A 26,797-nucleotide genomic window follows, 5' to 3' on the forward strand; every position below is an offset into this window, starting at 1 on the left:
CCATATATAAGTAGTGTGCACGCTTCAATTAATTGCTGTAAAACATGTTGCATGGCTGTTAACTGCTATATGTACTGTAGCTAAATCTTATGTATCAGATAGCTAAACTTTTTTAACTAAATAATATAGGTTTCACAGCTAGGATATTAGCTGTCCATATATTACGACTGTAATTTAACTACCACATGCAGTTTTTAGCTGCAGCAACTACTTTTTTTTCCGTGAATAGTTTCCCGTTGCATTCATGAAATAATAAATGTAATAACAAGACAAGAAATTATGAGTCAATGGATCAAATTTCTTTCTACTTTTGCTGAAATGAATGAACTGCAAACACAATAACTACTCCGATAGCCAAACCTGAAAGGATTATGCGCAAAGTCTGTTATAAATTTCTGATGATAGAAAGCTAATAGATTGCTAACAGATTCTGTAATATCTGACAATGTTAGCAAACTGCTGCCGGAAACCTGACAGAATCTGTCGACATCTGTTATTACTTCATGAATGCAACGGGAAACTGACAATCATATAAATATTTGCTGATACAGAATGTCAATAGGTTCTGTCAACAGAATGTAAGCAGAATGAGATCTCAGATGAAGTCAGTCTGCTAACATTTTTTGGTTAAATCTGTTGCCGACATTCTGCTAACATTTTGCTGACTGGATATTTTCTATAATATATGAGAATAAAAATGAAATGTCAATTATTTTGTAAATTTTTGTATATATTACTTTTGTAAATAATAAATCAATATTTTTATATATAATATTTTATAACTTTTGTAAATAAATCATATATTAATATTTTCTTTTATTTTAGATTTTACAGAAAATTTGAATTTCTTGGCACAATAGGATGTATCGATTGTATCCATATTGCTATTTTTTCTTCGACAGGAAGAGTATGTGGGCTGCTATGGGGCGTCAAAACAAACCCCCATCACTTTCCCACTGGCGCCAGGGGCGTGGCTTCCAGCTGTCAAGATAGGGTCTCCACATGGAAATGGAGCGTTCTGATTGGCTGAGGGGCATGGCCAGAGATAATTAGGTAATTAGTGATGCGTTCTGATTGGATTCTCGCATAGTTGTCCGGCGTGTGATTGGACACTCCCATAATTACCCACGCGCGTGATTGGATGCTCCCAAAGCTGTCCGGGTGTGATTGGTTGTCGAAATGCTAGACGAAAAGATAGGGGGGAAGGAGTGAAAGTGTCTGGGGCCGTTCGGGGTCCGACAAAATGGCGTGTGCAAAGATGGCGGACACCTGAGGAGAATTTGTTCCAGGGTCTGATCGGGGATGCGATAAAATGGCGACAAGAAGAATAACGGAGTTATTGAAGGGGGATACTTGATTAGCGAAGAATGGAATGCGGTTTTATGGTACGATAAACAGGATGGGGCGAAGAAAGGAAATTGATTCTTTGTATATGAGGGGAATAAATCGGATTTTTCTCAAGAGGATTCTCGAGGCCTAATAGCTAGTGAAACCATTAAAAATTTGTTCCGGGGCTGATTGGGGTCTGATAAAATGACGACTACGAAGATGATAGGCGTCTGAAGGAATATACTGACGAGAATGGAATGTGAACTTTATGGTATGATATGGTATGGATGACTTTATAACTTGGATCGAAGGAAGGAAATTGATTCTTTGCATTGCTCCGAGGTCGCTCGTGGACTCCGGCAAAATGGTGCCAGCGATAAGAAGGACAACAAATGTCTGAAAGTAATATGCTTGTTCTGGCGAGAACGGAATGCGAATTTTATGGTATAATATACAGCTTAGATCGAAGGAAACTGATTCTCTGTATATATGAGATACAAATCACGTTTTTTCTTAAGCCGGAAGATTTTTCCAGACCCAATAGCTAACAAAACTATTAAAATTTGTTCCGGGACCGCTCGTGGGACCCGACAAAATGGCGCCAGCGATAAAAAGGATGACGAACGTCTGAAGAGAATATGCCTATCCTGACGAGAACGGAATGCGAATTTATGGTATGATACACAACTTAGATCGAAGGAAACTGATTCTCTGTATATATGAGATACAAATCACATTTTTCTTAAGACGAAAGATTTTTTTCAAATAGCTAATGAAAAACTATTAAAATTTGTTCCGGAGCCGCTCGTGGGTCCGACAAAATGGCGCCAATGATAAGAAGGATGACGAACGTCTGAAGGAAATATGCTCGACCCCAACGCTAACAGAAAAAGATTTTTTTGCGATACGATACGCAGAACGCCCCGAAAGTAGGAATTTATTTTGTATATATGGGAATTTGTTACTTTGTATATATGGGATATAAATCAAGTTTTTCTTAAGGTTCGAAAGGTTTCTCGACGCCTAATAGCTAGCGAAACTTAAAAATTTGTTTCGAGACCGTTCAGGATTCGATAAAGCGATATCTGCGACAAGAAAGATGAGGGAAGTTTGAAGGGAATATACTTGACCTGACAAGAATGGAATGTGATAGGAAAACAGGAACGAATAAGTTCGCACTAAATGTTTTTCTAACGAATTCGGAGCTATATAAAGCTCTTATTCTATAATAAACGCAATGTCTGAAAAATTTTTTAGATATTTCTAGCTCGAAGTAACGTAGCGCGTTAATTTTTAGGTTGGAGTGAAAAGAAAATAAGAGGGGCAAACTAGAATTTAAGTTACAAAGTCATTAAGTTTATTGTTATATTGTTACGTCTGGAGGACTTCACGAATTCTTCTCTTTCGGAAAAAGATAACGGCTATCAGAAAATGAAGCGCTTCGAACGATCTAGAGAAACCCTAAATAAATATACAAAAATTCCTCTCGAGATATGTCTCATTATCAAAAAGAAATAATTCTTGCGATAGACAGCTTTGTCGGCACCGACAAATTTATAACTAAGGGAAACGCCAATCAAGAAGAAACGATTAGCGGCCATTGGCGGGCACACCAATGAATGATTGAGGGTGTGGAATGGCGGGAAAATTTTCACTAACTAATTCCATCATTCGCTAGGAAATCTGGAAATATAAAAACAATCACAATTCACAGAATACCGCTCCCCTTCTTCCTATAAACTCACAATTTTTCGAACCTATCATTTCACGACAAGCCAACGCAGAAATCCATCACGCCTTCAGATATTCCTATTTCCCCTTCGGAACCCTTTAAAAACCGCGACTTGGAGCGGATCGCTCTCTTCTCTCTTCACATCGCCCCACACTTTGACGGACGGGACTATCCGAGATTGTCGCCAATTTTTTCTTTCTCTCAGTTAGAATCTGTGCGCGATATCTTTATTCACGTGTGATACGATCCACGATCCAGCGTAGGCATCACACTTCTCGCCCATCATCAGCGCCCGCCACGACAAAAGTAAGTCCATTTTTATTACCTCTTTCCCGCGGTAGATTGACTGTTTGGTTCGCGATCTTGACATTGCTTTCTTAAAACTCTTCAACATTCCAAATGGGCAAGCCGCCGATTGATTCGGTGAGGCTGCCTTATCACGATTCCTCAATTCTTCTCCACCCTCACTCTCTCTCACCTAACTCTTGTATTTATATAGTGAACCAAACGAACGCCATCCCGAACAAGCGAACGAAACGGGCATTGCGACACCGTTGGGAGAAGCTCAACAAATGAATTCGTTGCGAAACCGGACACGCCAAAGAACTCGCGGAGCGCTTAATCGAAATAGAGCCGAGACTCTCTGACATCTCTTTACATCAATATGCCACCGCCCTCCGCTCCACGGCAGACTTTCAGAAACAGTGCACTCCAGAGCACTTCAACGTGGAAAAATTCTACGACCTCGCCCAATTTCCCCGCTCTCCCACCCATCCACCTCCTGGAACTTTTTACATTAAAAGAAAGTTCAAACCCGACAACCAGTTTTGGGATCAAATCTCAAAACACCAAGTTCACGATATTATTCCTATGTACATTTCCCGTGACCCTCTTCCCTACCTTGTTCCAGTGAAAACTTTCCGCTCACCCTAATCTCCCGCCTGCAATCCGATCCCATCGATATGCTCGCGATTACCAATTTTTTGTCCCAATTAGAACAATTGAGAATATAGATATCAGATTTTTTTTATTTATTATTATTTGAAGTTCTATGTATAAAATTTTTGTAACCAGTACTTCCATATTCAAATGGAATATGGAAATGGATACACTGTAATATTTGCGCCACTTCGTAGAATCTTAGAATTAACATATTGTATTTATTTTTTTTTATTATTAAATCATAGTTAACTCGAATTCCATCTCGATTCATTTACCAAAAAAAACTTAACCCCGAACTGTTTACGACGAACTGTTCACGCTCCCTGAAGATCGCACGAGGTCCATCCCTGGTTAAAGAGATTCGGTTCTCTGATCTAAAACGGACCACCAATAGCGCTGGCGCAGGTAAGAGTTATAACGTCACCGACGCTGACCCGATTCCTGTCCCCTTAACGCGCGTTCGACTCGCGGATCGACCTCACGACGTCGATCTGTGAGAGCAACAAAAGTTCCGTGCGTTCCGTGCGAGTTCTCCTCCTCCTGACGGAAGATATTACCTTTCCTCTAGAACCTCGGACGTAACAATATCGATATTGCGTGCATATTAACATTATCGGTCACGCTTTGTAAATGTTTTAAGTGCGCGTCGACGCATTTCACAATATTTTCCAATCCGTGAAAAGTACTCTTCTGCATCATAATTGCGATAGCATAGGTTTTACGCCTCTTCATCGATGGCTGCGAATCCGTAGTCCGTTCCTCAATGTTGAATTTCGATATTTTCCATAGTGGCTTCTTCATTTTCTTTATACGCCAGTAATATGGACCGTGACCCATAAGAGGAGGTAAAGTTGATCGCAACATTTTTAACAATGATAGGATCCGATCTCGATTTATTGTTAGCGTTTAAATACTTACTCGTCGATAAGCCCCATGTTATTTAGGAATTGTTGCCAGGAATCAGCGTCGAAATAAATTTCTTCTGCATAATTACCGGTTAATTTAACCATTGGCACAAAAATTCCTTCGTTTGTCGTTTGCAATCCAACGTGTATCCTCTTCGTGTGAGAGATGTTGAGTCCATATGTTGTCGAGAGCATCATATGGAACTTATCGTTTCGTTCCTCGTTACAATTTCCCTTCGGAATATCATAGATGTACTTGCGCCTCTCGGAATCGGGGGCATTGCTCGGTTCCGAAGTATTACGCTTCTCGGTATCGGGAACAGCTTTTCGGCTCGCCATTATTCCTGTTTTCTTCTCAAATGTAACTAATAATCACAAGCGTCGAAATGAGAGACTTCGGATTTACGAAGTTGAAATCTCGAAGGATGATACTCGAATGAACCGAGGGCTGACGAATTCGTCGAGCTCATTGACTTATCTAGTAAGAAAAAAGAACTGCGCGCACAGATGGGCAAATGAAAAATTATAAAATTTAAAAAATTTTTTAAATTAAAAAATTTTAAAAGATTTAAAAATTTTTAAATTTTAAATTGTAAAATTATAAAATCTTTTAAACTTTAGATTTTCTAGACTTTTAAAACTTCTTCGCAAAATATTTTTTAATAAACCTAGAAACTACAAAATAAAAAAGAAAGGAGTTAGAGATGTTCTTGAGTGGGAAGCTCGTTTTCTTTTAGCTATGTTTTAGCTATGAGAAAATAAAAAAGGTGTAATCTGTTGTTACGTCGTGACGACTGCACGATTCTTCTCTTTCGGGTATCTGTTATTAGAATTTAATTAAGCGGATAAACGAGTGACACATATTCTGTTACTCTGTTAGATCGCGACGGTTACGCAACTGACCTCTTCCGGGGGTCGGTTTCTAGAATTCGGCTAAGCGGATAATCCCTATTATCTTAATCGCGGAAGTACACCGATCTTGACGACTGCACGATTCTTCTCTTTCGGATATCAGTTATTAGAATTTAGTTAAGCAGATAAACGGATGACATATGTTCTGTTACGATCTCGACGGTTACGCAACTGATCTCTTCCGGGAGTCGGTTACTAAGAATTTGGCTAAGCGGATAATTCCTATTATCCTAATCGCGGAAAAACAACACGTATACAGATGTTTTCCTCAACGAAATCATATATATATATAGTGCCCTTAAAGGCACGGGACACTCACTGCTACGTCCTTTTTTCACGCGATCAGAACATTTTTCAGTTTATCAGTTGTCAATAATTCAGTCGGTGTCAGTCGAAAATAATCAACAATTTCACCAAGTACAAGTACAAATGACCAAATTTCCTGGCGACACCGTTACCGCCTTCATCATCTCGCAGATCCCAAGTCTTCAGAGTAAAAGTAAGTTTAATTACACATAGAAAAATTCCCTAATAATAGTTTTCGGGTCTCTTCTCCTTATACTTTCTCATTCCTCCCTTACATCCTTTCTATCCTCTGCCGTTCTCCTTACACTTCTACTCCCTTTTTCTTTTTCTTTTCTCTTTCTTTCCTTGCTTGGGCCGTCGGACCTCTCGGGCTCCCTATGCATTGCGGAGCACTCAGCAGGTTCATGGCCGCCGAATAATTCGGCAAAATCTGCTTCTTCTCTATTGGCTTCAGCTGTCGAACCTCTCGGGCTCCCTATGCATTGCGGAGCACTCAGCAGGTTCATGGCTGCCGAGTAATTCGGGAAATCTATTCTTTTCCTTTTTCTCTCCTCTCTTACAATTTTCTCTTTCCCTTTTTAATTTCTCTCCTCTGTCGGATCTCTCGGTTTCCTGAAATATTTCAGAGATAGCCTTAAGGTTCGACTAATGACGACTAATGACATTTCCTTCATATTCCAAATCCATTTCTTCTAGTAAAAGCTGCATCATCTACTCTTTCCGACGCTCAGAGACGGAGGCGAGCCCTGAAGAGGCTCCGTTATCGTCGCAACAAGCGAGCTCATCAATCAGGGAACTATCCTTCGCCTAAGACATCCGAGGTTTTGACACATGAAGAAACCACGAGTTGTTCCACCAGGAGACCCCATTATTTATACATATCTCCTCCGTCCTATTCCCCGATCAAACCATCTGAACCTGGATCACCCTCAGATTTCAGTGTACTCTTCCCAGAGCGCCATGACCAGATATATCCAGATTTCCGCACCCAGAAATCCTTGGACGAGTTCTGCGAACTCCTTCCCCTCCTCCCCTAGACCTCACTATCGAAAACCCGACCTCCTCTCAGAAACAACCATACAGATAACAAAATACAAATTTAAATAGATTAATAACAGACTAAAAATACTAAACTAATAGAATTTGTACACAGAAACCAAACCAAACAATACATCCGTCAATTTTTAGAACATTTATATTACATGAATTTCTGTACGTAACACCCTTCTTGTTTTATTATTTTTTTTTCAAATGTAAATATATCGTCAGTAAATGTATTTCAACGCAAGAAATAATAACACGATCTTGTAGCTACCTAACCTTGTAATCGTTTTAAAATTATTAATTACATGTAAAATTTAAATTATTTATCGTTTAGTTATTTGCTCCCTCTTTCATTTCTCGTTATCCCAAGATTCGCGCATGGTCCTGTCCCTGGCAAAAGAGATTAAATTCTCTTGCCTAAATTACAGACCGATGGACGCACGTCACGCAGTCGAAGTCATAGCGTCTTTTTCAAGACGTTGACTCGCACTCGTGGCTCTGCACAGTGTGTCCGACTCGTAGGGATGCCTCAGCGCGCCCACCTGTGAGAGGATATTTGGAGCATCCTTCCAAGCCCCATCCATTTTAAAAAAAATATATATTTACCTCGGGCTGGACGTAACACTGTATTAAGGAGAATTTTGGCCTGTCCAATGGCGCTGCATTTTTTGCGTGCCACCCTCTTTTCGGAGTGTGCGGATAAGATTTTCAAAGTATAAATACCGCGCGAAATTATAGAAAAGTCTATTTCCGAGATTATACTTTCTCGAGGTGACTTGGCCGGTTTTTACATTATTGCGCCGATTCGTTCGTTGTCTTAATTCTAAAATAGTGAAAGAGTGAAAAAAATGGCACTCTGTGAAAAATTAAGAAGATTTTTTATCATGTGCGCGAATATCAACCCGATGATAAATGCTTATATTTCATTATTAACAAATGAAAAAGATACAAATTATATCACATTTGCAAAATTCGTATCGGAGTGCTCGAAAACCCTATTGAGCATTATGTTCAGATTAGGGTATTTCGTGGACAAAAGACTTTTGAATATTGTAAAAGAATATATAACCAGTGCAATGGCTGGTGTGGAGGATGATGCTGGCAGACATATCGCTTATTTTACAAGGTGCACCGGAGGAGGTAAATATTTATTTTTAAAATAATTGAAATTAGAATATGTAGGTATAAAAAATTCTCAATTTAAATATTTTTTAAACGAGAGATAACATCGCAGTTATATATCCGTACCAACTACGAGGATTGAGACGCCCCGCCGAAGACGGGGAGGAGAAGGAGTAAACAAGCATGAGTAAAATAATAAAAAATTGATATAATTGAAAATCTAGATTTCTAAATTTTCAGATTTTTAAATTAAAATATCGAATTTTTAGGACGAGTGCGAATGCGGATAGACGTGCAGCTGAGGAGGAGGGTATCCCAACGATTGATCTAGTTTCAGGTAAGAAAATAGCAAATATTGCTTTCAAAATTAGCTCACTGAATATCGAATTCAATTAATAAAAGCTTAATTTTGTTTCAGATGTGAAAGAAAATATCGATGAGGAGCCGACTGTGAGCGAAGCCGACACCGAAATTTACACACCGCCTCAGTAATTATTTAAAATAATAAAAGTTATAAAACTCGTATTAGCTAATTCTTGAAAAAAAGATAATAATAATAATAACAACGATATTTCTTTTTTAGTACAAGCAAACGACCTGGATGAATCTGAATATGGGGAGAAGAAAAAAATGAGGGGGAAAACGAAGAAAAACAAGAAGAAGATGTAGATGAAGAAAGAGAAGAAGTTGACGAAGAAAGAAAAGAAGAGAGAGAAGGAGAAGATGATGATGACGATGACGAAGAAAAAGCCGATGGCGAGGCTGAAGAAAATGAAAACAGGAGAAGAGCCTTTGAGCAAATGTGCGATGAACTTTTAGAAAAAGAGATCGAGGTTTTCCATCAGTGCGAAACACGGACGGGCTATTCTCCGGAAAATTATGAAGATAAATTTAATATTATTTTTAAATTTTAAGATAATTTATTCTTTCCGAAATTTATAATTAAATATTTTTTGCTAGATTAATACACTCTATGAAAGCTTTGTAAAAGCGAAGAGGAAAGCTGCTCAAGGTAAGAGATCTTCGGTATGCTGGAATCTATTCGCTAACATAAAAATCGAGTATAATTAAAATATTTATCATTAATATTTTTTGTTTCCCATTTTCAATACAAACAGGAGGAAGCGTTTCACGCGAAGAAGAACAAGAAGATCGTTATTTACCGGCTTCAAAATCATTCGATGGATCTTCAACAGCATCACCAACAGCAGCAGCAGCAACAGCAGCAGCACCAGCAGCAGCAATAACAGCAGGAGCACCGATTAACCGACGAGGATGCCGCGGTCGACGACAGCGACATGGTCAGTGAAAATTTCACTTATATTGAATTACGGGCGGAAAACTCTCGAAAATTTTAAAAATTTGAAGTATTAGGTAGGGAGGCGACATTCGCAATACGTTCTCTCGCGGAAGATGTTAGCGATATCGTGAATTATTTAGAAAACGCGTTTCGCGAAATCCACGCGTATGCGATACGTTTGAGCGGACCGGGCGATTACGTGAGGTTATCCTTCGATTCGACAAATTTATCGCATGGTCCGGCAGATCTTTCGTTTCGTCCGACGCGAGACTTGACTTACGAGGACATATGGAAACTCGTGAGTTCGGTAGCGCAAAGCGCCGGGGGTTTCGATATCGCGATGGATTTCACCATACGCGTTTTTAACGTAACGGTACCTTTGGGGCGAGGGAGATCAAATAAATTAACGCGAGAAAGCGTCGCGAAATGCTCGATTTTACAAATAAAAAATTCCGACAATCTGTGCCTTCCTCGCTCCCTCGTAGCGGCGAGGACTTACTGCGAACTCTGCGCACGAGAGAGTTGCATGAGCGGTGGGAATCCGTAAGATACGCGACTTCTTCACAGCATGAGTTGGCGATTGAGTTAACGAGGAGCGTGGGTATCGTGATCCCTCAGGAAGGTTGCGGATATAATGAAATCGAGCGTTTTCAACGGTTTCTCGCCGCGAAAAATATCGCTAAATAAAATTATAATAATTTATAATTTTAGTAGTTTTGGCCGAGGTGAAAAACCGAGATACGGTCGCGCATTACTCGCCTCCCTCGGACGCGAACTTTCGTATACATTAAATATAATGTATTACGAGGATTCGCGTCATTATAACCCTATATTAAATTTAAGAGCTGCCGGTCGCGTGGCGATTACTGCGAAACGTGCAACAAGAGCTTTCGAAACAATAGGGGACATCGTTGCGCAAAAAAATCCCTCATTGTCGTGCCTCACCCCCGTGCGTAAATCATGATAGAGAAATAATTAGGTGCGAAGCGTGTAACCGTACGTTTTTCGGTAATTCTTTCGAGCGTCATTGAACGGAAAAATCATATAACGGGAAATCTCGCGTGAGCATATGTAATTCCGTTAAAATTTGTAGCGATTGCGGGCAATTTATACGTGCAAACACGATACATAAATGCGACACGGTCTTTTGTAAAACATGTCGTTCGTTGCAGCCGTCGAATCATCTATGTTTCATATGACCTCTTGCTCGTAAAGTGATTCCGGCGAGGGTACAAGTACCCTGATAATGCGAGCAGAAAAAAAGGTGTGTGAAAATGAAAATGATAACGTTGCGATGAACGAACAAACAAACGATCGTGTCGCGTTTATATTTTACGATTTTGAAAGGCAAGACGATTCGCGGCAAGACGAGACGCTCGTAGTTACCGAAAACGTGAGAATCCATGTACCGACTCTTTGTGTAGCGCAACAAATTTGCGTAGCATGTGCAAACGAAGACGACATGACGGTGCGATGCCGATGGTGCGGAATGCGTGAGTTCGTATTCCGTCTCGACACCGTAAAACAATTTGTCGATTTCGCAACGCGAACGACAAAATGTTTCAAACAAATTATTTGTATCGCGCATAATGCGAAAGCATTCGACGCGCAATTTATCTTAAAATATTTAGTAGAAAATCCGAAGAGCACCCATGAACCGCGTGTTATTTTGAACGGAACAAAAAATCGTCGTAATGACGGTCAGACATACGAAGTTTATCGATAGCATTAATTATATGCTGATGCGTTTATCCGATTTACCTAAGGCCTTCGGTTTAAGCAATACGTCGAATAAAGGCTGTTTCTCGCACTTATTTAATACTATCGATAACCAATCATATATAGGATTAATTCCTGATGCTAGATATTATTCTCCTGATCACATGTCGCCGAAAGAACGCGAAAAGTTCCACGCATGGCACGCGGAAATGGTTCGTGAAAATTATATTTTTTACTTTCAACGCGAAATTATCAGATATTGTCGAAACGACGTAGATATCCTTCGACGAGCGTGCATGAGTTTTAGAAAAATATTTTTAGAACGTGGAAACGTGTGTCCGTTTGAGGAATGTACGACTATCGCTTCCACATGCATGAGAGTTTTTCGTAAAAATTTTTTGCGTAAGGAGGAAATAGGAGTCATTCCGTCGGGCGGTTACAGAAACGTTGACAGGCAATCGCACAAAACTTTGCAGTGGTTGGTATGGATGGAACGCGAACTCGGACATCCCATTATCCATGTGGGGCGAGGTCACGAATATAAAATCGATGGTACGCCCATTGATGGATATTACGAAACGGTTACGGAAAATGAGTCACGACGATGGGTGCTACAATTTCACGGTTGTTTCTGGCATGAGTATCCTTCGTGTTTTAAAGTAAATCGCGATAGTACGCTTTCGTCTGCGAATCGCGGGGATACGATCGACGCGCGCTACGAACGGATGCTCGCGATGTCATGGCGCCTTCGTAAACGCGGTTACCATGTGATGGAGAAATGGGAGTGCTCCTTCAAGAAATTTTAAATAATAGAGAAATGCAGAATTTTCTTAAGGATCATCCGTTGATAAAGAACACTCCTCGCAAAGCGTTTTATGGTGGACGCACGGGAAATATCGTCACGCGATACGAAGTTTCAGGTACGAAAAAAATACGTTACGTCGACGTATGTTCTCTGTATTTCTTTCGTATTGAAAATCGGCGTTTTCCCGATCGGGCATCCTAAAATTTACGTAGGGCAAGAGTGTTCTTCGTTAATCGGGGTATCACCAAATTATAATTTCAACTCGGTCGAAGGTCTCGTGCGATGTAAAGTACTCCTATCACGTGATCTCTTTCATCCGGTACTACCGTATCGCGTACAAGGTAAATTATTGTTTGCGTTATGTCGGAGTTGCTGCGAAACATTCTCACAAGTTGAGTGTACTCACTTGTACTCGAGAGCCCGGCGGATCGAGAATTCGAGGGTACCTGGGTATCTTGTGAATTATGCAAAGTCGTCGAGAAGGGTCTCGTGACGTATGTGAGCGAGATTTGGGAATATAAAGTCGCGCGATACGATAGCGATACGTCAAGACGGACTGTTTGCCGAATATATTAATACCTTTTTGCAATTAAAACAAGAAGTGAGCGGCTGGCCGAGTGAATGCAGGGAAGACGCTGACAATGATGCTAAGAAGCGTTACCTTCGGGAATATGAGGAAATCATACCGAGGGTATCATACTCGACAGGCGAAACATTGCACACATCCCGGTTTATGTTCGATCGCTAAGCTTTGTTTAAATTCATTTTTGGGGAAAATTCGGTCCAATTTGCCGAATACTGAAATTATAAAATCTCACCACCAATTTATGACTTTGCTTACGAGTCCTGAGATAACCAGTATATTATCCGTAAACGACAAGATAATATATGTTTCGTGGCGACTCCAAAAAGAAGCGGTCGTGCATTCTCCGCTTACGAACGTTGTAATCGCGGCATACACAACGGCGCAAGCACGATTAAAATTGTACAGTTACTTAGAATTATTGGATAAACGGGTTTTATATTACGACACGGATTTGTGTGTATATATATATATATATATATATATATATATATATATATATATATATATATGTTAGTATCGGCGATCCAAATGAGTATGAACCGCGTATGGGGAATTTCCTGGGCGATATGACAGACGAGCTCGAGAGCTACGGCCGCGGTAGCTACATCGAATCGTTCGTTTCCGGTGGTCCGAAATTCTACGCGTACATTGTTTGTACTCCATCAAGGTGCACACACGAAACATGTAAAATTAAGGGTATTACTTTAAATTCATCGAATAGCAGGTTAATAAATTTTAGCAATATTAAGAATATGTTAATAGAAAAGGAAAGAACAAGACAAGACTATCGATAAATCTATATTTCAGTGCATCGAAGCCGGTCCATCGATAAATCTATATTTCAGTGCAATTCGAGCGTTTCATGACGTTGTTACGCGAGATGAAACAAAGATATGCGTACCGGTAGTGCTGAAACGTAGATTTATTAATAACCGTTATTCCGTTCCGTACGGTTGTGCACCGGAATAAATTTTCTCGTCCTAATCTTTCTTAAATAATCGAATTTTCCGCCCCTAGTCAAAGATTGTAAGAAATTTTTATAAAATATATTTTTCAGAGAACGAGATGTAAAAATAATGTAAATGTGTACATGTGCTAATATTAATTTATATCTTAAGTAAATATTGTAATTTTAAAATTAAGAAGTTTTATTTTTATAAAATTGATTTTCGATTTATTTTAAAAAAATCTATAAAATTATATTTCTTAAAATATGTTTTTTCCCATAACTCCTTTCCGCCTACCTTCCGCCATTTTAAAAAAATTAAGTATTTACATGCACAGAAAAATTTGATCTCTTTAATTTCCTTCCCTCGCTGTATTTTTTATAAAAACGATACCTTTTATAGAAAAAGTAAGAATATATATATATATATATATATATATATATATACATATATACACACACACACACACACACACACACACACACACACACACACACACACACACACACATATATATATATATATATAGAACAAGTTTTAAAAAAGATTTTTCAAGGGTTTATCAAGGGAAGTCATCATAAAAATCTCAGCGTAATTCTCTTCACACAAAATCTCTTTCATCAGGGGCGTGGACAACGCGACATATCTCTAAACGCGAATTATTTTGTGGTTTTCAAAAATCCCCGGGATCACGCGCAAATTCGTCATCTCGCTCGTCAAGTCTATCCGAATGATCCAAAGTTTCTCGAGGAAGCGTACCACGACACTACGTCCCAATTTCACGGATATTTATTGCTTGATCTAAAACAATCGACTCCGGTCGAGTACCGTTTTCGCACGAGCATATTTCCCGATGATACAGCGAATTATGTTTATGTAGCGCGCAAATCCTTTTCCGGAAGTTTCGTATAAAAGTATCGTCTACGCATTCTCTCGCGGCAGTCGCCCAAGTTCCTCGCGATGAAAAAGAGAATGTCATCGATTAATGCGAGAAAAATCGCGGAATGTTCGATCGGTAAGAAAAATATCTGTCTTCTCGAAGCGCTGTGTTATTTGAACAAAAATCAGCGCGCTTCTTTCTTACGCCGGGCAGACGAAAAATTCATTCGCTGTAGTGCGTTTGTGAGTGCGTTTTCAATACTCTTAAGGGTAACGTTCCGCTCGAACGCAGTGAAAAAAATCGTTTAAGCAGATATAAAACAACTTTGCGTCACTTAGCGAGAAAACGTTATAATTGGAAAAGTAAGAAAAAGCTATTACTATAGCGAGGCGGATTTTTACCGTATCTTATCGGGCCTATACTATCCTTCCTATTTTCAAAAATTATCGGAGGGTAGTTCGAGAGAAAAAAAGACGAGTTATGGAAAAGGCAAAGAAGATAGTCTTGATTTCCACGGATAATGTTGAAAGAATGCAGCATCGGCTCTAACAACAACATTCGTTAATAGGCACGACGGAAAACGTCGTACGATAGAATTCGAAGATGATACAGGGAGAAAATTTAAATTCCGTACAAACACCCGGTACGCCTTTATCACGACTCGATTCAGATATGAGCAGGATTCTTAATTCACTCACTCCGCGCGATGTAAGCGAGAAATTGTATAAGGAAGTATTTTGGCGATATCTTCATTTTGATAAAACGCAAAAGGAAGATTCGACACGTAACACCGCCGATGAGAACAATTCAAATGCGCGGGAAGGAGACGTAGCGGAACCGGCGCGCGAATCACCGAGCAAATCTTCTCATCTCGAAGAGTAAGTAATACACTACGGGCCGAGTCTTTACGTAGACGCGAACGGCAAAGCGTCGAAAAAATATTAGGAAATGTGCCGAAAAGTTTTCGTGCCAAGGCACGTTTACTTTTGAAACATTTGATTGATAAAGCAGTACCCGCGAAAATTACTTGGAATGAAGAAGGAATCGTGACTATCGAGGGTAACGTTATAAAAGACTCGAATATCACGGAACTGATAAACGATGCGATGCGCGAAAGAAAAACCATGAAAGCAATAGGAAGAGGTCAGTTTGTACGATTACTGCGTACGATGAACATCCCGGCTGTACTCGTAGGAAATAAGGAATTGTTAACAACTACATTTGTCAAGATATTATCACCACGAGCGAGTTCCACCTCGAAAATACCAAAAAAATTTTCAACAACGACGACGACGACGACGACGACGGGGACGAGGAGGGTACGACGCATGAGAAAGGGAAAAAAACGCAAGAGCGAGGAAGAGCGAACGAATTGTGCATTGTTTTATTCACCGCGTTTTCGTAAAACCGATATCTCTATAACCTTCATGAAAGATTCTCTACGGCGAGAAAGAGACGCTTACTCGATTGGAGTGAATTGAAATGACCGAACTTGAAAATTTGTATTACGATCCTGCACATTATGCGGGGTATTCGGCAACGGAACTTAACGCGTGCAGTTAAACCGAATATCTCACATAAAGAAGTAGCTCGCTGGCTCGAATCGCAAGACGCCTACACACTGCATCACCCCTCGAGGCGAAAATTTCCACGATTACGTTACAACGTGACGAATATCGACGATCTGAGAGGTCGATTTGATCGAACTCTGTAGTCTCAAGAGTTATAACGACGGATATGACCATTTTTCGGTCAAATATAGTTTTATTTTTCAACATAATCTCCTTTTAAGTTGATACACTTTTCCCATCGATACTTTAACCTCTTTAACCCCTCCAAATAATAGTTGGCGTCTTGCTCCGCAAAATAGGCGTTTACGTATGCAATGACCTCCTCGTTCGATGAAAATCTCTGTCCTCCAAGCAAAACTTTAAGCTTAGGAAACAGGAAAAAGTCGCTGGGGGCCAGATCTGGTAAATACGGTGGGTGTTCAACCAATTCGAAGTGCAGTTCGTGAATTTTGACCATGGCGACCGCCGAAGTGTGAGCAGGTGCGTTGTCTTGATGGAACAGTAGTTTCTTCTTCTTCAAATGCGGCCATCTTTTTGCAATTTCAGCTTATTAAGTAATGATGCGTAACACTCCCGTTATTGTTTTATCTTTTTCAAGATAGTCGATGCACATAATTCCGTGACTATCCTAAAAAACAGTCGCCATTACCTTTCCAACTGATGGAACCGTCTTCACCTTTTTTGGAGCAGGTTCACCCTTTGCAGTTCACTGTTTTGATTGTTCTTTTGTTTCTGGAGTGTAGTGGTGGATCCAAGTTTCATCTACAGTTATGAATCGACGCAAAAAATCTGACTCGTTTCGCTTGAACCGCTCCAACAGGGCCTTGGAAATGTTCATTCGAATTCGTTTTTGATCCAAAGTGAGCAAGCGTGGCACCCAACGCACGGATAGCTTGCGCATATCCAATTCTTCAGTCAATATATGACAAACGAGTTCTTTCGATATGCCCATAGCCTCTGCTATCTCTCTAACCTTGATTCGATGGTCGTCCAGTACCATTTGGTGAATATTTTCGATGTTATCAGCGGTCGCAATTTTTGGCCGTCCGGAACACTCATCATCAGCCAAGCTGGTACGATCACATTTAAATTTAGCTGCCCATCTTTTTACGGTGGCAAATGGGGCAGAGTTCCCGTAAACAGCGTCCAACTCGATTTTAATTTGCGCAGGCGTATTGCCTTTCAAATGTAAGAATTTAATCACGGCACGATATTCAATTTTTTCCATTTTTACAAAAACACTGACATCGACTGATACAAACGACTGTCAAACAACAACTGAGCGTCCAAAATGGCTGAAATTTTCACAAAAATCTTTCAAAGCATATACTATTGTAGTACTAGAATGGTTTTGACGAGTAACGTCATCTTTATGTTAAGGCTCAAAACTTTTCAGACTACCCTCATATATATATATATATATATATATATATATATATATATACACACTAATGACATACTCAAGACATTCTATGGATACACTTATTATATATTAAAAGATATTCTTAATATGTACTGAAAAAGAAGAAAACTTGGACATAGTAGCATTCCGAATATATACTTAGTATATCGTAGTATGTATTTTGAATGTTCCTAGAATATACTTCGATAATATTCTCAGAATGCATATGTGCTGTGTGGAACGTGATAAAAAATAGAAACTCATTCATCCTTGCTCATCTTATCTTTGTCCTTGTTCAAAACCGATTCAAAATTTCATTCGCTACTAACCTCACTCGCCTTTTATAAATTGTCATTTGTAAATTGACAGTAACTCACGAAATTAGCGCAGCAAAAGAACCAATCAGCATCGCAGAAAAGCGACAACAAACTTCGAGAATAATGCGAATAATCGACTTAACATCTCCTTTTTTATAAAAAACTGAACAGACTTTATTCTCCGGTGGTTGAGTGTCGTACCCACGCTGGGCTTCGCAGATGCTGGTCCTTTTGCGCGGACTTCTCTCGTAATTATTGCGGGATGATCGCGTGATCATCGCGTGATCACCGCTTCGCAAACGTTTCAATACTGTTCTGATACATTGTTTTAAAAATTCGTTTACAAAATTAAATTTTAATTTTAAATTTTTTATTGAAATTTAGCAAAAATTTCAAAATCTTCGGATTGACAGACAATTCAGGATAACAGATAATTCATTGTTAATCTCTTAGTTACGGACTTTCCGCGGCACTGTATTTCTATACGGCACGGTTACGCGGACAACGCGTAAATAACGTAGTACTGCGATTTATATTTAATTGTGGACGTTTTCCACTATGAAATTACATCAGAATAGAGTTATATATGAATAAGTTATAATTATTTATACATTTTCATGTAAAGATTTCATGTAAAAGATTTGAAAAAAATATAAAAAAGATAACATATGCGAGAGCTACTATAGTGACATACCATTCAAAAAGATGACATACGCGAAAACCACTACAGTGACATTCAGTAGCTAAGAGGTTAACTACTGTTTGTGGTGTAAGGTTTGGACACCTAAGATTTTTATCTCTTATCTCCCTAAATTTCTAAACTTAATGTAAAGTCTGGACACCTAAGACTTTTATCTCTTATCTCCCTAAATTCTTAAATCTAATGTAAAGTCTGGACACCTAAAACTTTTATCTGTTATCCCTAAACCTTTAGACCTTCTATTTCGACTTTGTACTTTCTATTGTTTTCAAGCGCTATATAAGACAATACGAAAAGCTCGGAATAGGCAGTCATTATGCTGTCAGTGCGGCTCACAGTTCTCTAAGATAGCATATTCAATATTATACTCTAAGAACTATTGTAAAATTATTGTAAGACATAAGTAAAATAAAAATTATCTTTTTTTGAACTCATAAACATCGCGTGTCTTACAGTGGAACTTGCAAACGCTATCCATGCACTATCTCGAAAGCGATAGCGTTGATAGTGCGAAATTAGAAAGTTTTTGCAATACCGTCTTTCAGATACGGTAAATGCTAAAGTCACGGGACTTAATACTGTATTCCGTTTTTACGTACTTTAACCAAAAAGAATTTTTGTGCAATGGACGCTACGATGACGTATAGTGAAACGGTATAATATAGATGGAGGATTTATTAGACATTGCTATTTTTGATTTTTTTTACTGTTTTCGATTTTTTTCAGCATGCAAACTAAATTTTTTTTCAGTCGCTGCTTTTATGCGTTCTGCCGTTTTCTATTTTTCTTTTTCTTCATATGCATTTTGAGATATAATCTCTCTTAAAAGTACGAAGTTATCTTCACTCATGAACCGCAGTCGCTCAGATTTCGTTGCCGTGGTCATAACGTCGACGCAATCGTAAATTTGCTCAGAAATAACATCACACGTTATCTGAATAGCGTTACGGTGAATGATGTGCATGCGCAGTTTCATTTTTGCCCTCCACAACATGATTTTAGCATTCACCGGAAAAACGGTATTGCAAAAACTTTCTAATATGACGTAAAAACGCTATGCGATATGACGTCACGACAGTGTTTGGTAGCGCTACCAGTTAGCTCTCCGAACAGTAGTGTTAAATAGCTAGCGCTAATAGCGAACTCCTCGAACGCACCCTTAAAGACCTCTTTTCTAAAACATGTTCCGTAACCTCAATCTGTCATCAATATAACCTCTAAAAGTTCTAAATGACAATTCCAAACATAATTATTTACATTAATGATTGTAACATTTATCGAGAAGCGACTATATATTTATTGATTGGAATAAATGACATGATCAATTTCAATATGATGTAACTTATACAAATATTGGCAGACATCTGGTATTCCCATATTTTATATTATTATAATATACAACAACGCAATTAAGATGAAACTATTCAGAAGTGTTCTGACAAGAGGAAGAATGCGAGATAAAAACCGGAATTACTTGATAAATCGATATATCAATGATTGATGAAAATTGTATAACTATTATTGTAGCCAGATCTACAACCAATAATAAAAGTAGTCCGCATGACAACAAAATTTAGCCGCATGAATCTCGAAAAGTCTTTCGAAAGACGACACAAATGTGTGACCGCCGAAATTGCGACCAGTTTTTCGAAAGACCGCAGAAATGCATTACGCGAGAACATTGCGAAAAGCCTATCAGCAAATTCCTAAATTTGATGATCAAATCGAGCGTAATATTGATCAATCAATATCACGCAACCGATCGGAATGCTGATCGAGCATCGATCAGACTATATAACCAGTTACACAAAGCGGAATCGCCAGAGTCAAGAATAACGTGTCGTTCGGAATCATTATTATAAACATCGCGCAAGATATTACAAAAGCGCGGCGAAGTTCACGCGAGCCGTACTATCAGTGTCTCAGATGACATACTCGGTCGTCGGCCGCCAGAGTAACACGATACGCGCCGAGCCGCCGACGTTTAACCGTGTGTAAGGTAATAAAATAAGAAATACTAATCTCAAGAATTTGTGCATTTATTAAATAAACCAATTAAAATAAAGAAAGTGTCTCAGATGACATACTCGGTCGTCGGCCGCCAGAGTAACACGATACGCGCCGAGCCGCCGACGTTTAACCGTGTGTAAGGTAATAAAATAAGAAATACTAATCTCAAGAATTTGTGCATTTATTAAATAAACCAATTAAAATAAAGAAAGTGTATTAGTGAATTCAAGAAGGTCCTTACATTCTTTTGATCCTGCTCGGAGTCCTAACTCCTTAGGCTTAACGAATCCGACTATCTCTAATATTATCATTGTAACCCATTGTTATCATTGTATACGGAGTACAACACTATTATATCAATAATGAACCGATTTATTAGATAATTCCAAATTCTGTCTCGTATTCTTCCTCTTGTCAATACTTTTCGTACTCTCTAAATCTCTTCGAGTAATTTTGCCACTAATATTTTAGAGAGATAACAATAATCCAAAAAAGAGGATTGTCATTCTAATTTGAGTGAATATGGACACTCATAAGCTAAGAGTGAATTTTTCACTTAATTATTTCAAATGATTTACGTAGTGCGGCCTCACAGTATCTATAAGCTCTATATCACTCTGGTTTAGAGTGAAAAAGAGAAAAATCCATTCTATGGAATATTAGGCTTGGATTTTTGCGCATGCCTAATAAGAAAATGTATTATAAATGTATAATTTCTCTCTATTTCTCTAAGGTGTCTTTCTCTAAAATCTTTCCATTGTTTTTCTAAATGATTATATCAAACACAAAAAACATATTTTATCGAATAAGAGAAATATCTCACGTATTTAATACGATACGATAAACATATAAATAAATAAATAAAATATATACGTAAATTTATAAACATTACTCACATGAAACATGAATGGAAGATTTGCAAATAAATAAAATTAATTCAAACAAATAGAATATTTAATTTTAAATATTAGTGAATAAGTTACAAGAAAAAAAAATAAAATTTAAAACTCAAAGTCATCATAATTATTGTTCTGAATTGTTAGACAAAAGAAATAAAACTTAAAGTTACAAATCATTACAAATACTATTCTAGTCGTGAAATTAATAAAATTTAAAAACATTTAAAAAATTTTATTTTAAATTGAGAAACAAAAAGGTAAAATTTAAAGTTACGAAATTATTATGGATATTATTCTAAATGATTGTCGTGAGTGCATGTGCGAAGTATGAGTAGTGTGTGGGTATGTGTGTGTTGTGTGTGTTCTCGCGTTTTACATAAATTTCGGGCAGGAAATTTTGGGGAAATTGATTTTTGAAATACTAATTAAAATATTGTGTGTATATTTGTGTGTGCGATCCTGCCCGGACTATTACATGTTTTTAAATCATTTATTGAAGAAAATCAAATTCTGTGTGTGTGTGTGTGTGTGTGTGTGTGTATGTGTGTGTGTGTCAAATATGGATATATTTCATATATAATTATATATATTTATATATTTGTATAGATTTACATATATATTTATGTCATTGTGTGAAAAAAAATTTTTACTGGCTATTCAATTAAAATATAAAAGGAATAAAAGGAATAATTTTTTCTTACTAAAATTTCAAGAATTTCAAATGAATTTGGAGTTAAGAATTATCTTAAAGATAAACGGAAAAGTACCCGGAAAAAAAAGTTTATATCTAATTATATATAATTATATCAAAATATTTATAATTCCATATAAAATTATATTGAAATTTTTTTATAAAGGGTAAAAACTTTATATCTGATTATATGTAATTATATCAATAAAATATATTTTATTTACCTGTTAATAAATTTGTTAATAACTGTATTAAATATAGGAAATGTTTTTCTTATTTAATTGTATTATAATTATATTAAATAGTTATATTATAATTAATTAAGAAAGATAATAATATTATTTCATTATTTATTCATTAAAAATGACTTAAAAATGACGATTAAATGATGATAATATTTCGTGACAAATGTTACATGTTTATTTTACGTCATTATTTAATACACTAACGTCGAATAATGAGAAATGACCTTAAATCATCGTCATAATGACAATCATCTTGCTACAAACGTCATCTTGCTACTTGGGTATATATATATATATATATATATATATATATATATATATAATTAAATATAATTATACAATTTTTAAATACAATTAGATCAAGTTTTTAATGAGTCCATTTTTGTGATAAATATAAAAAACTAATATATTTTTATAAGTATATTTATTTATAACACTTGTATTTATATGAATAATCTCATATATAAAATATTAAGTTTTTCATAAAATAAATGAAGTAAACCAGTGTAATTAAACTTGAAATTTTCCTTAAGGATACTTTATCCTTTATATTTGATTGAAATTATGTGTTTGTAAATTGTGTATATTTGTATATATGTATATACGTATAATCATATCAACTAAACTCGTAATATCTCGGAAATGTTTCTCGTTTAGATGTTATTATTTATAGTTTGATGCATTTAGTTTGATGGATCATAATATACTATGTATAAATTTTTATATAATTTAATGTATATCTTTCTATTTGAAAAAGAAATATAGTTTTGTATAATTTAATTTGAAGTTGTAAGCATTTTGATATAATCATTTCTAATTAGATATAAACTTTTTCTTCGAAAAAAATTTTAATATAATTTTACATAATTATACATAAAATTATTAATATTTTGATATAATTACATATAATCAGATATAAAGTTTTTACCTGAAAAAAATTTCAATATAATTTTATGTGGAATTATAAATATTTTGATATAATTGCATATAATTAGATATAAACTTTTTACCCGAAAAAAATTTTAATATAATTTTATATAATTTAATACGGAGTTATAAATATTTTGATACATTGCATATAATTTGTAATATTAATAGATCTTATTATATATAATTATATATAATTATATCTAATATATTATTATATATAACTAAATATAAACTTTTTTTCCCGGGCAATTACAATCAAGAGGTATCAACAATAGATTTTTTTTTTATTGCAAAACGAAATCGAAAAATGCAAGTCAAATATTAATTTTAAATTAACGTTTTTAATTTTAAATTAAAATTTTTTTTGAAAGTCCATTTTATTTTTCTTATATGCGCTTTACTCTCATAATATTTTTCAAAATAAGCATTGATATTTATATTTTTTACAAACTTGTTTAATTCTTATTTATCTTTAATTAATTCTCTTAAAAAACAAAATAAAAAAGATATTAAATTCTTTGACAATAAAGGAACTAAACTTTATTAAGCTATATTTGGTCATAACATTCTCGTTCGTAATGATATAGAAAAATTTAATAAATGTAAAAATAATAGGAAAAATAAATATAAAAATATTATTTTTCGATATTTTTCTGTACATCATATTATCAGAAAATGTAAATTTATATAATCAATTCTCATTAACACAAAAACCAACAGATACTATAGCTTTAGATTCGATCTAATGATCAATAGATGATTTAAGCTTTAAACTATAAAAAATTGATTAATCATAGTTGATTATTCTTTTCACATTTAAATATAATTGATCAATTTCTTACGACTTAAAGCTTAAATCACTTATTATTGATAAATCTTAGGCCGGTATTCAATCGATTTTTATATTTAACATAATCTTAATATATCATAAATCAATTACATCATATATAAATCTTAAGATGTTATTTGAAATAAAAAAGGATTATAAATGATCACTACGGAATTATATGAGATTATAATCTCTTGATGTGAATGCGGGAAGCTCGATAAAATCATATTCACAACATAATTATACAGAAAGAGCACCGAAGACGCTTTCAAACTAGTATAATAGTATAATAAACTAGTATACTTTAATGCACAATATATGCGCTTAACAAATGTCGACAACATCCGATCGCTTCCAGAGAATTTATTCTGTTAACTCTAATGATAATATCGTTATTGTTACGTTGTTATTGCGCTTTTTTATTATACCTGCGCAACGACAACGTTACAATAACGATATTGTCCTTAAGAGTTACAAAATAGGCGGCAAATGATACAATTCATGATACATTTAAGCATTCATAAGAGATGAACGCGTGACTTCATATCACAAATGCAGCGAAATACTCGCTAACATCTTTTCGGTCCCAATCTCCATGAGGTTAACTTTCTGGGAGGAAGTCATTTTATGACACAATAGCTTTATATGATACAAAGAGACAACCTTACCGTTAATTCTTCGGAATCGCTCTTTTCTTTTATCTTGCAGCTTGGTGTAGAATCTTGCAAATTGTTATCACCGTTAATGTCCGCGAATCACACGGATGAGGAAACAAAGCAAGTAATTTCCGGATCGATCCTAGATCGATGACTCGGCGTTCTCTCTGATGATGTGCATTATTATTGCGTATTGTCCGCAGCGACTATGATCCTGCCGACGATGTGCCTAAATATGCCCCTCCCCTCCTCCCCCCCATTGCTTCGCAGCTTCGCCTTGTTATTGGCACGTCTAGGCATTCGTTACAGCTACGTTTGAAAATATCACCTGAGGGACATCATACACGAAGGCACTTGGATGTGTTTTCAAACGTAATCTAAGTCATTCGTGCGAATACTTCATGCAATATGCAATAACACACTCTTTAAAAATAACTATGTATTTTCTTTAATTGATTTACCGCATTATTCTATGCATAAAAGTATTAAGATATAATTATAAAAAAAATTTCATGTTTTATTAAAATTAACTAGATTAAACTATAAAATATATTTTGTAAATTATTAATTATTTGATAATTCTATTTAATACTTTCAATTATTTAATATTTTTATGTACGCGTAATGTGATTAAATAATCAATAATTTAACGAGATATTTTATATTTCATTATAGCATATTTTGATATGAAATTTAAAATATCTCATAAACTATTAGTTTTTGACTAATCATATCTTAATATTTTTATTTATAGAATAATGAGATAAATCGATTGGTATAAAAAACATATAGTAACTTATAAATAAATATATGATTGCATATATTGTAAATTGCATACTTCCTTGAAAGCAACGGTATTCTTAGAACATTAAATAATATATGTGATTGGGATTGATACGGAGAACTCTGTCGCCGAGCGTGTTCGACCGTATTGAAGAACGCTTCAATACTTTTCACAGAAGGTAAACGAATGGTAACGTTCGTCGAGCGTACTCGATCGTGCTGAGGAGCGCTTCAGTATTTTCGGATTGTATTCGAGAAGCCGGTATTTGGCTTCTCTTTAGCTACAGCTTGAGATCTCTCGAGATATTGCTCTCGAGACTTTGAGAATGGGAAGAATGCTTCAGATAAGATAGATGAAAAGGAAAGGATCTTCTCTGTGGAAAGCGATGCCTTTTTATCTAAGATTGGCCTCGGTATTTTGGGTTGGAACAGAATCTAATTGGTCGATCTCAGGTAAGGATCTCCCTTCATCGTAACGCGGTGTGATGCGAGAAGCATTTTAGCTTTGTGACAATGTCGGCGTGGTACGGAAGACATAGGATTGTTAGGAACGCGACGCAAAAATGCGCTTCATTACAGTATTATACGTAACATTATTATCTTTCGTCGCATTCCATACAAGAGAATTTCAGAAAAAAAGGACTTTCTGTTCTTTTTTATAATCTGATTAACTTCAATTACTACCCTAGCTTCAATATTGCATTCGGTCTGTTTCCAACGAGATGGAATTTCGATTTATTAATATAAGATGCATTACAAATAACACTTGAAACGCAGCACATGGGTTTGATAAAGTTTGATAGCGTTAAACAAAAAGACCTCTTTTTTTCTCCTTTACCTCTCTTTTGCTCCTTATGTTTGAAATATTATATTGCCTATGTTGTATCTTTTTGACTAGCATTGATTTTAAAAGGCTTATTATTTACTATTTTGTTTTTATAATCTTATCTAGAATATTCCTTCTTTTATCTTTTGGATTACATTTCTCGAACCTTAAGCTATAGTCGCAATGTAATAACAATTAAATAAAAAATAAAGTACAATATCTTCTTACTAAATATAAAATTTATATTTAATATTTAAGATTTATAATTCATTGACTATTTCATAATGATATATACAAAATAAAATGATGTTAAGATGTCCATAATTATAGTCATATAAAATAATTATATATAAATATATATATTTATATTTAAAACAAATATAGTTTATATAAGCAAAAAGTTCGATTC

General features: G+C 36.0%; 2 protein-coding genes across 4 annotated transcripts in view; both read right to left on the reverse strand.

The window, feature by feature from the left end:
• The window catches only part of LOC105429683 (uncharacterized), a 225,220-nt gene extending 200,024 nt beyond the window's left edge, over positions 1-25,196 (reverse strand). The window contains exon 1 of one of the 3 annotated variants that reach the window (XM_089071876.1): positions 24,792-25,196. The gene's annotated coding sequence lies outside the window, so the exon portion shown is untranslated. The remainder of the gene's footprint in view (positions 1-24,791) is intronic. The other 2 variants (XM_089071874.1, XM_089071875.1) reach the window with 2 other exon arrangements.
• Positions 4,216-5,297, reverse strand: LOC148937634 (uncharacterized). The gene has a single exon (XM_089071877.1). The coding sequence runs from the start codon at positions 5,245-5,247 to the stop codon at positions 4,918-4,920; it is 330 nt and encodes a 109-aa protein (XP_088928003.1). The 5' UTR covers positions 5,248-5,297; the 3' UTR covers positions 4,216-4,917.
• Positions 25,197-26,797: the final 1,601 nt, after the last annotated feature.

Source organism: Pogonomyrmex barbatus, unplaced genomic scaffold (assembly GCF_055798465.1).
Source record: "Pogonomyrmex barbatus isolate J1 unplaced genomic scaffold, ASM5579846v1 scaffold12, whole genome shotgun sequence".
NCBI classification, from domain to species: domain Eukaryota; kingdom Metazoa; phylum Arthropoda; class Insecta; order Hymenoptera; family Formicidae; genus Pogonomyrmex; species Pogonomyrmex barbatus.